Genomic DNA, 11,815 nt, shown 5'->3' with positions numbered 1-11,815 from the left:
CAACACCTATGAACCAAAAGAACTTGAATTAAAGTGAATCTTGGATCTAAAAAAATTTATTAAAGCTTGAAATTAAGAAAATGTAAGCTTTTCAGTGAGGGAGATGGACCTCGACATGGGTAGAGGGCAAGGGGTGGTTGAAATTGTCGGAGAAGGAGGCCATGGTGCACATGAGTGCGAGGATGGCCACCGCGAGGGTTGGAAAAGCGTTAGCTCTGTACTCAAAGGAATGCACAGTTTCTCAGTAAATCAAAACTTCAATTTTACTGACAATATTTTGAATAAAATCTCCACATACAAAATCTCCAAGAAAATTAGGAGATTTTCTTGGGAAACTTAATAGTTGAAGGGAATTGATACATGTTTGAAGCGTGTTTGAAGAGACGATCGGAACTCTACGATCACTGGGCGACTGATTGTCTGGTTCCACGTCGGTACCTTCTTCTAAGATAAGGGTTTTAGGATGAAGCGAAAGGGGCTGGGTTAGGGTTAGGGTTTTGGGATGAAAGGAAAGGGGCTGGGTTAGGGTTATTTCTCTTCCATTTCATCTTCGAGGGAGGGAAATGGAAAGGAAATGGGAGAGAGGTCTTTGTCTTCGGGGGAGAACACAGAGGTGGAGGGAAATGGAAGGGAAACAGAGAGAGGACTTGGCGAAATGGAAGGTCTTCATCTTCAAGGGAGAGAAACACAGAGAGGGAGGGAAATGAGAGAGAGGTATTAGTCTTCTAGGGAGAGAAACACGAAGAGTCTCGGTCTCAGGAAATGGAATTTGTCTTCGAGGGAGAGAAACACAGAGAGGGAGGAGAATGGAAGGAGGGAGGGATCTGGGAAAATGCAAAGATGTTATGAAACGGTGCGTTTTTATTTTGTCCACGTCAGAGCCGTTTGTCCTGCTACTGCACCAGGCGACTGTAGCAAGCATTTTAGTTTCTACAATGCTTGAAAAAGCTAATATCGTTTTCTCCAAAATTCTGACAAAGTATAAATATGTTGACAGTACTTTGGTGAAACATAATTTAAAATCATCTTAATAATATTAAAATTACCATTTGGATACAAAAGCAACTGTTTGTACGATTAGAGTAGAGATGGTTTCATCTCACATCTTTATCCAAATTAGGCCTAAACCGCCAACTAATCCAACCATTAAACACCCTCTAGTGGATAGAACATGGCCACCTGTGGTGTTTGCACAACTATAACAGTTGATTGATTTTTTTTTTTCAAGTTTTCTCAATAATAGAAAAAAAAATTTATTAATTTTTTTATTTATTTTTAAAATATGTTTAGTTAAATTTTAAGAAAAAAAATCATTTGATACATGACAATTGACAGGTCTTTGATTGGGCCATCTGGCCTTTTTAACGGGGATTGACCAATATTGTGCAATTGTTAAAAAATCTAAACCACAAAGGAGCTATTGCTTAAAAAAAATTGAGTTTTGTCACTCATCATTTTCACACACTGCACACCACATTTAATTTAATTTTTATTTTTTTAGGTTTTATTATTTCTAAACTAATTGAATTGTTTTACTCATCATTCATATACCACATATTTGGTAAGAGAAAAAAATTAAAAAATTATGTATGATGTGTGATGTGAGGATGATAAGTAAAGTTTTTCAAAAAGATTATAGGGTCTTAATTCCAAATAGCGCATAGAAAAGGGAGTGTCCCATCATAACTTTCTTTTGTAATTCATACCCAGCATTTAGGGCTTATTTGGGAAGTGATCTCATTTCAAATATTTTTATAATGTCATTTCTAAATATCACACAAATATATAAATATAAATAATTTTCAATTTCATTTTTTTAACTTTTTTATTTAATCATGACTTAATCATTACAGTTTTTCTAAACTTCTAAACTAAACACAAAAAATAATATTACTTTTTCAAATTTTAAAATAAAAATAATATTAAAAAGTTAAATTCTAATAATATTTTAAATTTATAATATTTTTATTTAACTTTTTCTTTCTTATTTTCTAAAATTCAATAAAACATCTTAACTCAAACTATTTCACTACTGTTTACAAACCACTTCACTACTATTTATAGAATTATCATCTCATCTCACTTTTCAAAAGAACCCTTAAGCATGGGCAGGGTTGGTAGAATAAACTTACCAACGAGTAAATATTTCTGAAGTGTAAAAAAAAGATTTAAATCTTTTTGTTTTTAAAATGTTTAGGGAATTATGAATGGCAACAAAGGCACACATTGAGGGCATCCTTGGTATTTTATGACTTTTGATTATTGTGTTTTAGCCGAGACTAGATATGAAATATAAAAGATTAGATATTCAATTAATTAATTTGCATGAGTTCACCAAGGCAACAATTCCAAATACTAATAACAATTAGAGAAATGATACTTGCAGTCGTGAGTGCGCAAACGCCGTGCAGTCGCTTTAAAAAAAGTGAATAAATATGAGACCCACATGAAAATAAATTATTTTTTTAATAGTAGACCACACTATTTTTCAAAGCTACTGCACGACGCTTGCACATTTCATGACTGTATGTAGCATTACTCTAACAATTATAAGTTTATAATTTCATTCTCACGTCCATTATTAAATTTATAATTTTTGTCATGATCTCTCTCATTGCTTTTATTAATATTTAGTGCTTAATTTCCAAGAAAATCTTTTAATTTCTTATGATTTTTACAAAATATTTAAGACTCATCATAAAAGACTTATACATGTTCTTCATTTGTGTTTCAATTATGTTGCAAATGGGATTTTATGAAGTAGGAATTTCTTATATTTATTTAATGATGCATTATTATATTTTTAGGTCGAGTAATAATGGTAAATCTTTTTTAAGTTGCTAGATGATAACAAAAATTTATTTCTATTTTATGAAGTAGAAATATGTTATATATACATATATATATATATATATTAGTAATTCCGAAACTGTATACTAGTTAGTAGTTTGTGCTAGAACTGAAATACTCAATTTCAATACCTAAGCCGAAACGGTCATCAAAATAGAATTCAAAACTTTGAAGCTATCCATTTTTATCTTCCCATGGTCCTCATACTCTCCCCAAATGAAACTAGGGAGAACTTGTTGGAGCTAGTAACCAAAAAAAAAAAAGATGTACTTTGATGCAAGAAAGCATGTGTATAGACATAAATGAAAGAATATGTTTTAGAATTAGCTTGCCTTCGGTTAAAAGTAGCTTTCATTTCCATCTCATTAACTTCTTATTAGTTTTCTATAAAGCAAGAGATGAGACAGGGAGGGATATTGGCACTTGATAGGGCTTGATAACACCTTCACTTAGCAAATTTGCAAGCCATCGACTCAGAAGTTTTTCCCCAAGGATATATAGGAGGGGAGAGAGTGGATCTCCCTTATATATTAAATTGAAACCATTTTAGATGCAAAGAAATTAACCTTTGTGTGTACCAATTAAACAAATGGAAAACTTGTGCCAAGAAGCATTGTTTAATGAATCAAATCTATTTAGGTGAAAATCTAAATGAGGATAGTACTTGAAAGGTACCCACGGTTAACTCAATCAAATACTTTTGCCATGTCTATTGAAGATGAGCCAGGAACACCCTTGTTGCTAAAATACACTCATTGATGAAGTTTCATTTGGTTACGTAGTTCAGATGAGATGAGATGATATGTTTTGTTGAAAGTTGAATAAAATATTGTTATAATATAATTTTTGTTTTAGAATTTGAAAAAGTTGATTTGTTTATTATATTTTGTGCGAAAGTTTGAAAAAATTATAATGATTATATGATATAAAATAGTTTAGTTTTGTGTAACCAAACCAGCTCGTGCTAGAGAGTGATATGAACAAGTTCTTTCTAGCACATTATGTTTGATGGAAACCGACAACCCCATCTCCTATAACCAAGGGCTCCATCTAACATTTCTCAAGTTCTTCAACCCTCTTTGTTGATATACCAAGTGAACTTAGAATCCAAATGAGGAATATAATTTAAATCACTATGATCGATAAGTAAAGCATATTTAGTCCTTGTTGCAAAATCTTATAGCCAAGTTTCTAACTCCTATTGTATAATGAGATTTGTGAAACATTACACGTAGTATATATGTGGACCATGATAAAAGTTTGAGGAGCTGGTCTCCTTATTGTTTCATATGGCGCTCTTGATGAGCAATGTGATGCCACGTTATTTATTAAAAATAATATATATTCAAAATAAAAGGGTTATGAAAATATAAAAAGAGTAAAATTGAAACCCCAAGTCTTCTCTACCTTTTTGTATTTGTGTTTTTGATACAAAAAAGCTTGAGGAACTGGCCTCCTTATCATTTCATGTGGCCCTCTTTGGTGATGCTACGTCAAGAAATTCATTTAAGCAGTAAGTTTCAGATGATCAAGTAATATTATTTTAAAAGTTCATAGTTATTATATTTTTAAATCGATGTGTAGAGCACACCATCCACATAATTTAAATAGAAAAATTTGATTTGACTTGAGAATGGAGTTTTCAAAAGTTTACAAGTAATATTTGAAGTTGAAATTACTGGAAAAAAACCAGGAAAGCATTTTTCATATGAAAAGGCTCAAAACTGCAAAAAAGAGATAAATCATAGGGCAAAGTAAGGCCGGGCCAACTACAATTTTCCTTTGGGCCTAGAAGCGGACCCATCCATCCTGAAGTGAAAAGTTAAAACCCACGACAAGTCAAAACTACACTACGCATGGTGTAAGCGGTAAGTGGTAACCTCCTATTCTGGCATTCACCCTTCCCGGCGCTACACTCGTAATCCCACATCTTCTCTCTCTTTCTTACTAAACGGTCCTCCCGCACCTTCTTTACCCCCCGCCTCCCGGTTTTAGCGCTCTATTTCTCTCTTATGGCCACGGACCCAATCTAGGATTTCACAGAGCCCTGCAAACGAGGTATGTCCGTCCTCCCTCCCCCCTCTCTCTCTCTCTCTCTCTCTCTCTCTCACTCCCATTGGGCGGTGATTTATCTGAAAACGGATTGAGTTGGTATGCTTTTGTTTCTTTTCACTTTCGTTATTACTCAAAAAGTGATGTAAGCAAAGAAAGAGGCGGAAGTTTTAAGCTTTTGTGTATTGAGGATGAGAAAGCCGAGGAACAAGGAAAAGTATTTAAAGATTCAAAATGTTTATGGTAATGCTTTTGTTTTCAAACTGATTAAGCAGAAAGTAGCTCTTGGGAACAATATTGGAAACTTTTAGAATTCTTTTAAAACTCGTTGATTAGTGTTTGTGTGTGCAACATTCGTCGTTGTGTCCATCATAGAACATCAAAAAGAGGAAGAAGTAAACGAGAAAACACATGGTCGGGGTTCTGTGATTAAGAAAGGTAAGTGATGTACAAATTTAGAAAACGGATTTTGCACGAGAAACAGAAAACAAAACGTCCATTAAATGCATGTTAGCAATTCAGCATTGGATAAAAAAGAGGGGTTGAAATACTCTTAATTTTTTCCAACAAATAAATTGAAAGATAGACCTGTTGATGTTGCTAATGTTTGTTATGATTTTCTCTTTTGGGTGGGCTAAAATGAACTCCGTTTGTGGGATCCATGCCATCGCTGAAAATAGCTGGCCATATAGCTCTTGTGGTCTTTCTTGTGGCATATTTCTTGCTTTATGTGAGGAAATTTCATTTTTTTTTTATACACGCACACTGTGAATAACGGAGTTGAGCCAATCAGATATGAACAACCCCTTTTTTACTTGAACCCACTAGGTTAATGGGGTGATTTTTGCATTTTAATCATAATTTCATGAATTAACATTAAACTAATTTACGGTGTGGTGCAGTTAGTTGGAAAGAAGAGGCCGCAATGTATGCAAGGATAATAAAGTGTAGGCACCAAAGATGGGGGTTTGTGTTTCGGCCACCCAAAGATTGGAATTGGGCCAACTGCAGGGAACATGCTTATACTCACTCTTTGAGTCATACATCTTTGACAAGAAGCCACTCTTCACATAATAGTTTGATCAAAAGACATTTGTTAGATTCTGTAACATCCAGAGGTTTTGCTGCTGGTGGTATTTACAGTGGTTTGCATGGGAGGCTTTGGATGTGTTTAAAGAGTTGTCAGTTACGTGTCTATAGTTCTGAAGGTGATGGAAGGAATGCGAGCGAGGAGAAACATATCCCCATAAAAGATGGAAATAACATTGATAAGGGAAAGATACGGCGAGAAAAATCTAGCGAAGTTTTTAGGCGTTCTGATGCACATGCTCAGCTTGGGGAACAAGATCAACAAGAATGGCTTGCCAATGAGAAGCTTGCTATTGAGATTAAGAAGAAGGAATCACCTTTTTTGACCAGACGTGAGAAGTTCAAAAATGAGTTTTTGCGGAGGATTGTTCCATGGGAGAAGATATCAGTATCTTGGGAGACGTTTCCTTATTACCTTCAGTATTTACTTTTTGCTCATATCTCTAATAATGATCACATAGAATCACTAGTTTATGATATGTTTCAGTAATTTGAAGTTTTGTTTAATATTTCCTCTTTTATAGTGAAGACAACAAAAATCTTTTGGTTGAATGTGCTGCCTCTCATTTAAAACATAAGAAGCTTGCTGCTTCTTATGGTGCTCAGTTAATGTCTTCAAGTGGGAGAATATTGCTTCAGAGCGTTCCAGGTTGGTCATTGACCCTGTCCAAAATTTCAAGACAACCATGTTAAGTTTTTCTTAATAGAAGGGAGGAACTTATATTTCCACAGGCACTGAACTTTACCGAGAGAGACTAGTGAGAGCACTTGCTCGGGATCTACAAATTCCCCTACTGGTCCTTGACAGCAATGTTCTTGCTCCTTATGTAAGATGGTGACAGTTTTGATAATTTTTTCTATTCAATTTTGAACTCTTTGTTTTATCATAGATTAAGGTAGGATTTAAATATCATTTCTGTTTGATACTGGCTCAGGATTTTGGTGATGATTCTGCGTCTGAGTGTGAATCAGATAATGATGCAGAATCTGGGGAAGAGTGTACTTCAGAATCGGAAGCTGAGGATGAAAACGATATGAGCAATGAAGAAGAGTGGTCTAGCAGTGGTGAGGCAAATGCCGATGGTAGTGATAATGAGGAAGTCGATGTACAAGCAACTGCTGAAGCAGCTTTAAAGAAGCTTATTCCATACAGCCTTGAAGAATTTGAAAAGGTATTGCCTTTTTGGGGTATTGGGATTTGATATTGACTAGTGGCTACAGTTTCAGCTGCACTGATTTTTTTACTTCTCAAAAAAATATTTGGTGTAGCTGAAACTGTAACATTACATGATGGTTTAAAATTAGAGTGAATCGCATCATTGCACAATGTGTCTTTATCTAGGTGTTTTCCGTAAAAATCTTTCCCTTCCTAAGGTTTTAAGAGCTGAAAAGAGAATTGAAGATTTTTTAAGTGGTGGATTTGGTGAGCTGATTTTGAGTGTCGGCAGCAGTTTGTTGTTTTTAGAAGAAAAAAGGATCATGAGTCAAGTTTGTAGTGAATGTTTGATTCATAACTATTTGTTTTGCCTTTTTTATCCGTTAAAAAAGTAGTGATAAAATGAAGAAATTCATACTTACAAAAAAAAAAAAAAAGGAATTCGTGATGCTGTGTAAACTAAGAAGAAAGATTAATGGCATGATATTGCTATGATATATCTTTAGTGAAAATAGACATTTCATGTGCGCTGTTAATGCCTCAGTCAGTTAGTTCAAGGCAATGATCTTATATATTCTTTTCTATGTTGTTTACTCAGGCTCTTGCATGTTCTTATAATCGATAAAGTTTTGTTGAGCGACAAAAAAATGTTGCTTTGTTACAAGTGGTAGCATTTTTGTGTTCTTTTTCATGGTCTTGAAATACTTGTACTAGTATGTATGGAGTCTTACTTTAATTTATATGGACCACATACCATGATCTACATGTCATTTTGGAATTACATTTGTGGCAGAGGGTCTCTGGAGAATCTGAGAGTTGCTCAGAGTCCACAAAGTCCGAGGCTGTTGAATGTTCTGATAAATCTAGTCGCCCACTAAAGAAAGGTAATATATTTCAACTACGTAAGATCTTCATGCTAGAAATTTTTCCTTTTCCTAGTTAGTGAATCTCTTAAGCGAAACTCTTGTATACTTTATGTGTAGTGGGGGAACACCTTTCTTGGGCTTAATATTTTTTATCCTATATAAAAAACTGCTGTTGCTTTGTGTTTGACCTCTTACAGGGGTATGGTTTTCTTTAATAGCTTGTTACATATGTGGTTGATAATTCTATGTCATTTAACACATAATAAATATATATATTTAACCATAAATATATATATATATATATATATATATATATTCAGAGATATGTTAAAGGTGAGTGTTGTGAGAGTGCAAATCATCATTTTGAGCATGGATGTGGGATTTGGTACTAAGACCCAAATGAAGCCAGGTTGTTATAATTGTCATCTAGCATGATAATTTAACTTTCTTTAAATTGGAACCTTTTGTTTCCTAGGCTTGACCTGCTGAAATCTAATATGCTGTTGTTGCTCTTATTCCGTCTGCTTGTAAATACTCACAAAGAAAAAAGAAAAGAGGGAAATTAATTATAAGGAAAGAGGGAGAGTACTAGGCTTAGTTTGGATAAGATTTTGTCTCTTCAATAGCCCCTAGGGTTGGCTCAAGTGGTAAGAGACTTGGTCTTGCGGGTATGCTTCTTCCAGGTTTAAGGTTCAAACCCTTGGGTGCAAACAATTTCTAGGGGCCATTAGACTGGGGGAATTACCCCTTGAATTACCCGAGGTGAACTTGCGAGAAACTCCTTGTCGGGGGCTTATGCACCCCCGGGGTTAGTAGGGACTTTGTTTTGGGCACCCAAAGCTAATAAAAAGATTTTATTTTTCAATGAGTGGAGAGCAGACCCAATTGGCGTATAACTTTTAAGTTTCTTTAAGGTCAAAATTAATTAATTTATTCGGGTAAATTGTATCTAATATGACACATTGTAGCTCTTTGTTGTGTCATATGGTATCTTCTTATACACATGCAAACATGGTGCTCCAACATGGGGTTGAGTAGATTTGGGTTGACATGCCCGACCTCCAAACACTACTTCAAGTCATGGATTGGTGTTGTATGTGCAAAAAGAGTGAGAGTCGGTTGACCATCTACTACTTCATTGTGAGATTGCTAGGACATTGTGGAATGAAATCTTTGCTCGGGTGGGATTAGCATGGGTGATCCTGAGATAGACCTCCTCGCTTCTTGGAAAGCCATTCAGGGTAACTCTTAGATCGCCTCAATTTGGAAGATGGTTTCAATATGTTTATGGTGGTGTATTTGGAGGGAGAGGAACGAAAGAAGTTTTGAAGATCAAGTGTGGTTAATGGATGAGTTAGAAATCTATTTTTCAATACTTTGCTCCATTGGTTGATTGTTGCCTTGTCGTTTCATGAATTCCCTGTATCTTTAAACTAAGCAAGCTTAGGCGTTGCTCTTGTATATGTCCCATATACTTGGGCTTTTGCCTATACTTTTGATCAATAAAATCTTGTTTAGCAATAAAAAAAAGACTAAAACCCACTAATGTACCATAAAACAAGCTGAACAGACTCTAGATAAATCTGCCATTACACATAAAATTAATGAGTAACAATGGGACCACATCTAGTTAGGTTTGACTCATGTGTATGTCCTGTGTACATGGCTATGCCTTTTATTATAAATAGAACTTCTTGATTACCTATTGAAAAATTGTTCCTCCATCTTTTTCCAGGTGATCGGGTAAAATACACTGGGCCTTCTGTACGCATTGAATCAAATAACAGGTCATAAATTGATTCTTGTCCGTGTTTTCTCCATTATGTGCATTTAAGGTTTAATATGCTAACTTAAAATTGTGAGCTTTCACTTCAGAATACACTAGGTGTGTCTTCTATATATTGTACAGATAAGTTGTTGTCACTGAAGTACACTTCATGTTTGCTTTCTGAAACCTATTGATCATGTAAAAATAGTTGAATATTGTATGTTATTGCAAAAGTTTATTGCCTCAAGTCTTGTGTGAGTCCACAAAGTTTTGAGCTTGTCTTCTGTATATTTCTTGATTTAAATGCCATTATGTGCATTATTAAAAGCTTTTGTAAGGGTTTTTCATGATTTAGTCTGGGCTGTTTATCTGCTGTTCTATTTGTTCTGAATTAATTTTTTCTATAATTAGTAAAGCTTTATTACCAAAAATGCACAATCCTAGTACTCAGGATGTATACAAGAGGGACACCTATTCAGAAAGAGAAATTTTTTTAGTAAAATGATAAGAGTTAGGCCCATCAAAGTTTATAGCTGTGCAAAGAAAGAGGATATGAGAAATTTTTAGCTCCTTCAATGTCCGTTCATGGTCCTCAAAATTCTTATCGTTTATTTCTCTCCAATTACACCATATGAGGAAAGTAAGTACCTTCTTCCACACTGCCGCAAATTAGGGGCTGCCCCCTAACTAGGGGTGCTACCCGCAACCCCCGGACGAGGGGTGCCCCTGTGACAGTTTGGGCCCCCGTACCCCTGCATTGCCCCATTCGGACGCTGGGGGGCAGATTGGCCCCCACGACTATCCTGCCCACCGCCCACCCACAACGAATAGACAATTGGAAAACACCAAAAAAATCCAAAACAACCAAAAAACAACAACAAATCCACAACAAATCGGAAAACAGCAAAAAAAATCCAAAACAACCAAAACACAACAGGTCTGAAAAATGAAAAATGGCTGTGGTTCCACGACCATTCGTGCTTCAAGAAGGAGGATATGTAAAAATGGAGGAGGAGAAGAAGAGGATGCAGTGGCGAGAGGGGGATAGGGGGAGGGGGGGTTAGGTTTAAGTTAAACCTAACACCAAAACGACGTCGTTTACATTGTTTAATTAAAAAATAAAATAAAATCTAAGATAAAACGAAGTCATTTTGTTGGAATATATATATATATATATATATATGGGCTGGGCTGGGCGGACGAGGTAAACCTTGGGCCCATTCCGGGCCCCCCGTTGGAGAACGAGGGCCCCCGCCCCGGCTAGGTGGATGCCGGATGGGGTGAGGCGGGTTGGCGGTGCCCCACCGCCCTGCCCTACTCCTAACTTTCTCCAAGAGTAGAAAAGTTCGCTATTCTTCTTGGCATTACCCACTCTAAACCAACATGACTAAAAAACTTCTCAGTTAGTATATTCTTGATGCTTAGAATTGTTTTCGGGGTACATATAATTGGCTGCACATTGATCTTAGGAAATTTTGCGAAACATGTGGAAATAAGAGAGTGCGATCTACTAATTGGTTGGACTTGAATATTGTGACAAATGATAAGCATGCTTGTAGGAGGATTGTATCCTCTTTTGATACCCTTTGGCATGATCTCTTCACCACTGAACTCTAACTTCACCCTCGCTTGACATCTATGTGTATAATGCATCACAGGATAATATTGGGGAAGATACCAACTTCTGATGGTCCAAAAAATGCTTATACAAGTATTCGTGGCAGGTGGGTTGGTAAGTTTTCTAAATATATAGAAGAAAAAATCTTGGATGCCCCTCTCTTCTTGGCATTTTCTTGAAACTGCTATGGTTGGTTTTTATCTTTGAGGATCTAAGCTGGTTCTTTGTCTCTTCCAAGGTCTTTAGCCCGTGATGTGGAAATTCTGTCAGTTACAAATGTATTAAAAGTTCAGTGGTTCCACTGAGGTTGAATTTTGCTATAATTGTATTAGAAGTTTTAACTTTCATCCTATGTGTGTGCAAAAGGTATTAAATGGTTATATGTTCTTGTGATTTGGTTATTTTCAGTGAAGTGC

General features: G+C 35.6%; 1 protein-coding gene across 4 annotated transcripts in view; it reads left to right on the top strand.

Annotated features, from left to right (window-relative positions):
- The first annotated feature begins 4,724 nt into the window (after positions 1-4,724).
- The window catches only part of LOC108991439, a 30,117-nt gene continuing 23,026 nt past the window's right edge, over positions 4,725-11,815 (top strand). For 2 of the 4 annotated variants that reach the window (XM_035684618.1, XM_035684617.1), the window contains exons 1-8: positions 4,725-4,908; positions 5,805-6,411; positions 6,516-6,640; positions 6,724-6,818; positions 6,927-7,163; positions 7,941-8,031; positions 9,749-9,800; positions 11,440-11,505. In XM_035684618.1, the coding sequence (XP_035540511.1) occupies positions 5,828-6,411; positions 6,516-6,640; positions 6,724-6,818; positions 6,927-7,163; positions 7,941-8,031; positions 9,749-9,800; positions 11,440-11,505 (1,250 nt within the window). In that variant the 5' untranslated portion in view covers positions 4,725-4,908; positions 5,805-5,827. The remainder of the gene's footprint in view (positions 4,909-5,804; positions 6,412-6,515; positions 6,641-6,723; positions 6,819-6,926; positions 7,164-7,940; positions 8,032-9,748; positions 9,801-11,439; positions 11,506-11,815) is intronic. The other 2 variants (XM_035684620.1, XM_035684619.1) reach the window with 1 other exon arrangement.

The sequence above is a fragment of the Juglans regia genome, chromosome 13 (genome assembly GCF_001411555.2).
Source record: "Juglans regia cultivar Chandler chromosome 13, Walnut 2.0, whole genome shotgun sequence".
In the NCBI taxonomy this organism is placed as follows: Eukaryota; Viridiplantae; Streptophyta; class Magnoliopsida; order Fagales; family Juglandaceae; genus Juglans; species Juglans regia.
This window is presented reverse-complemented; position numbering and strand designations above follow the sequence as displayed.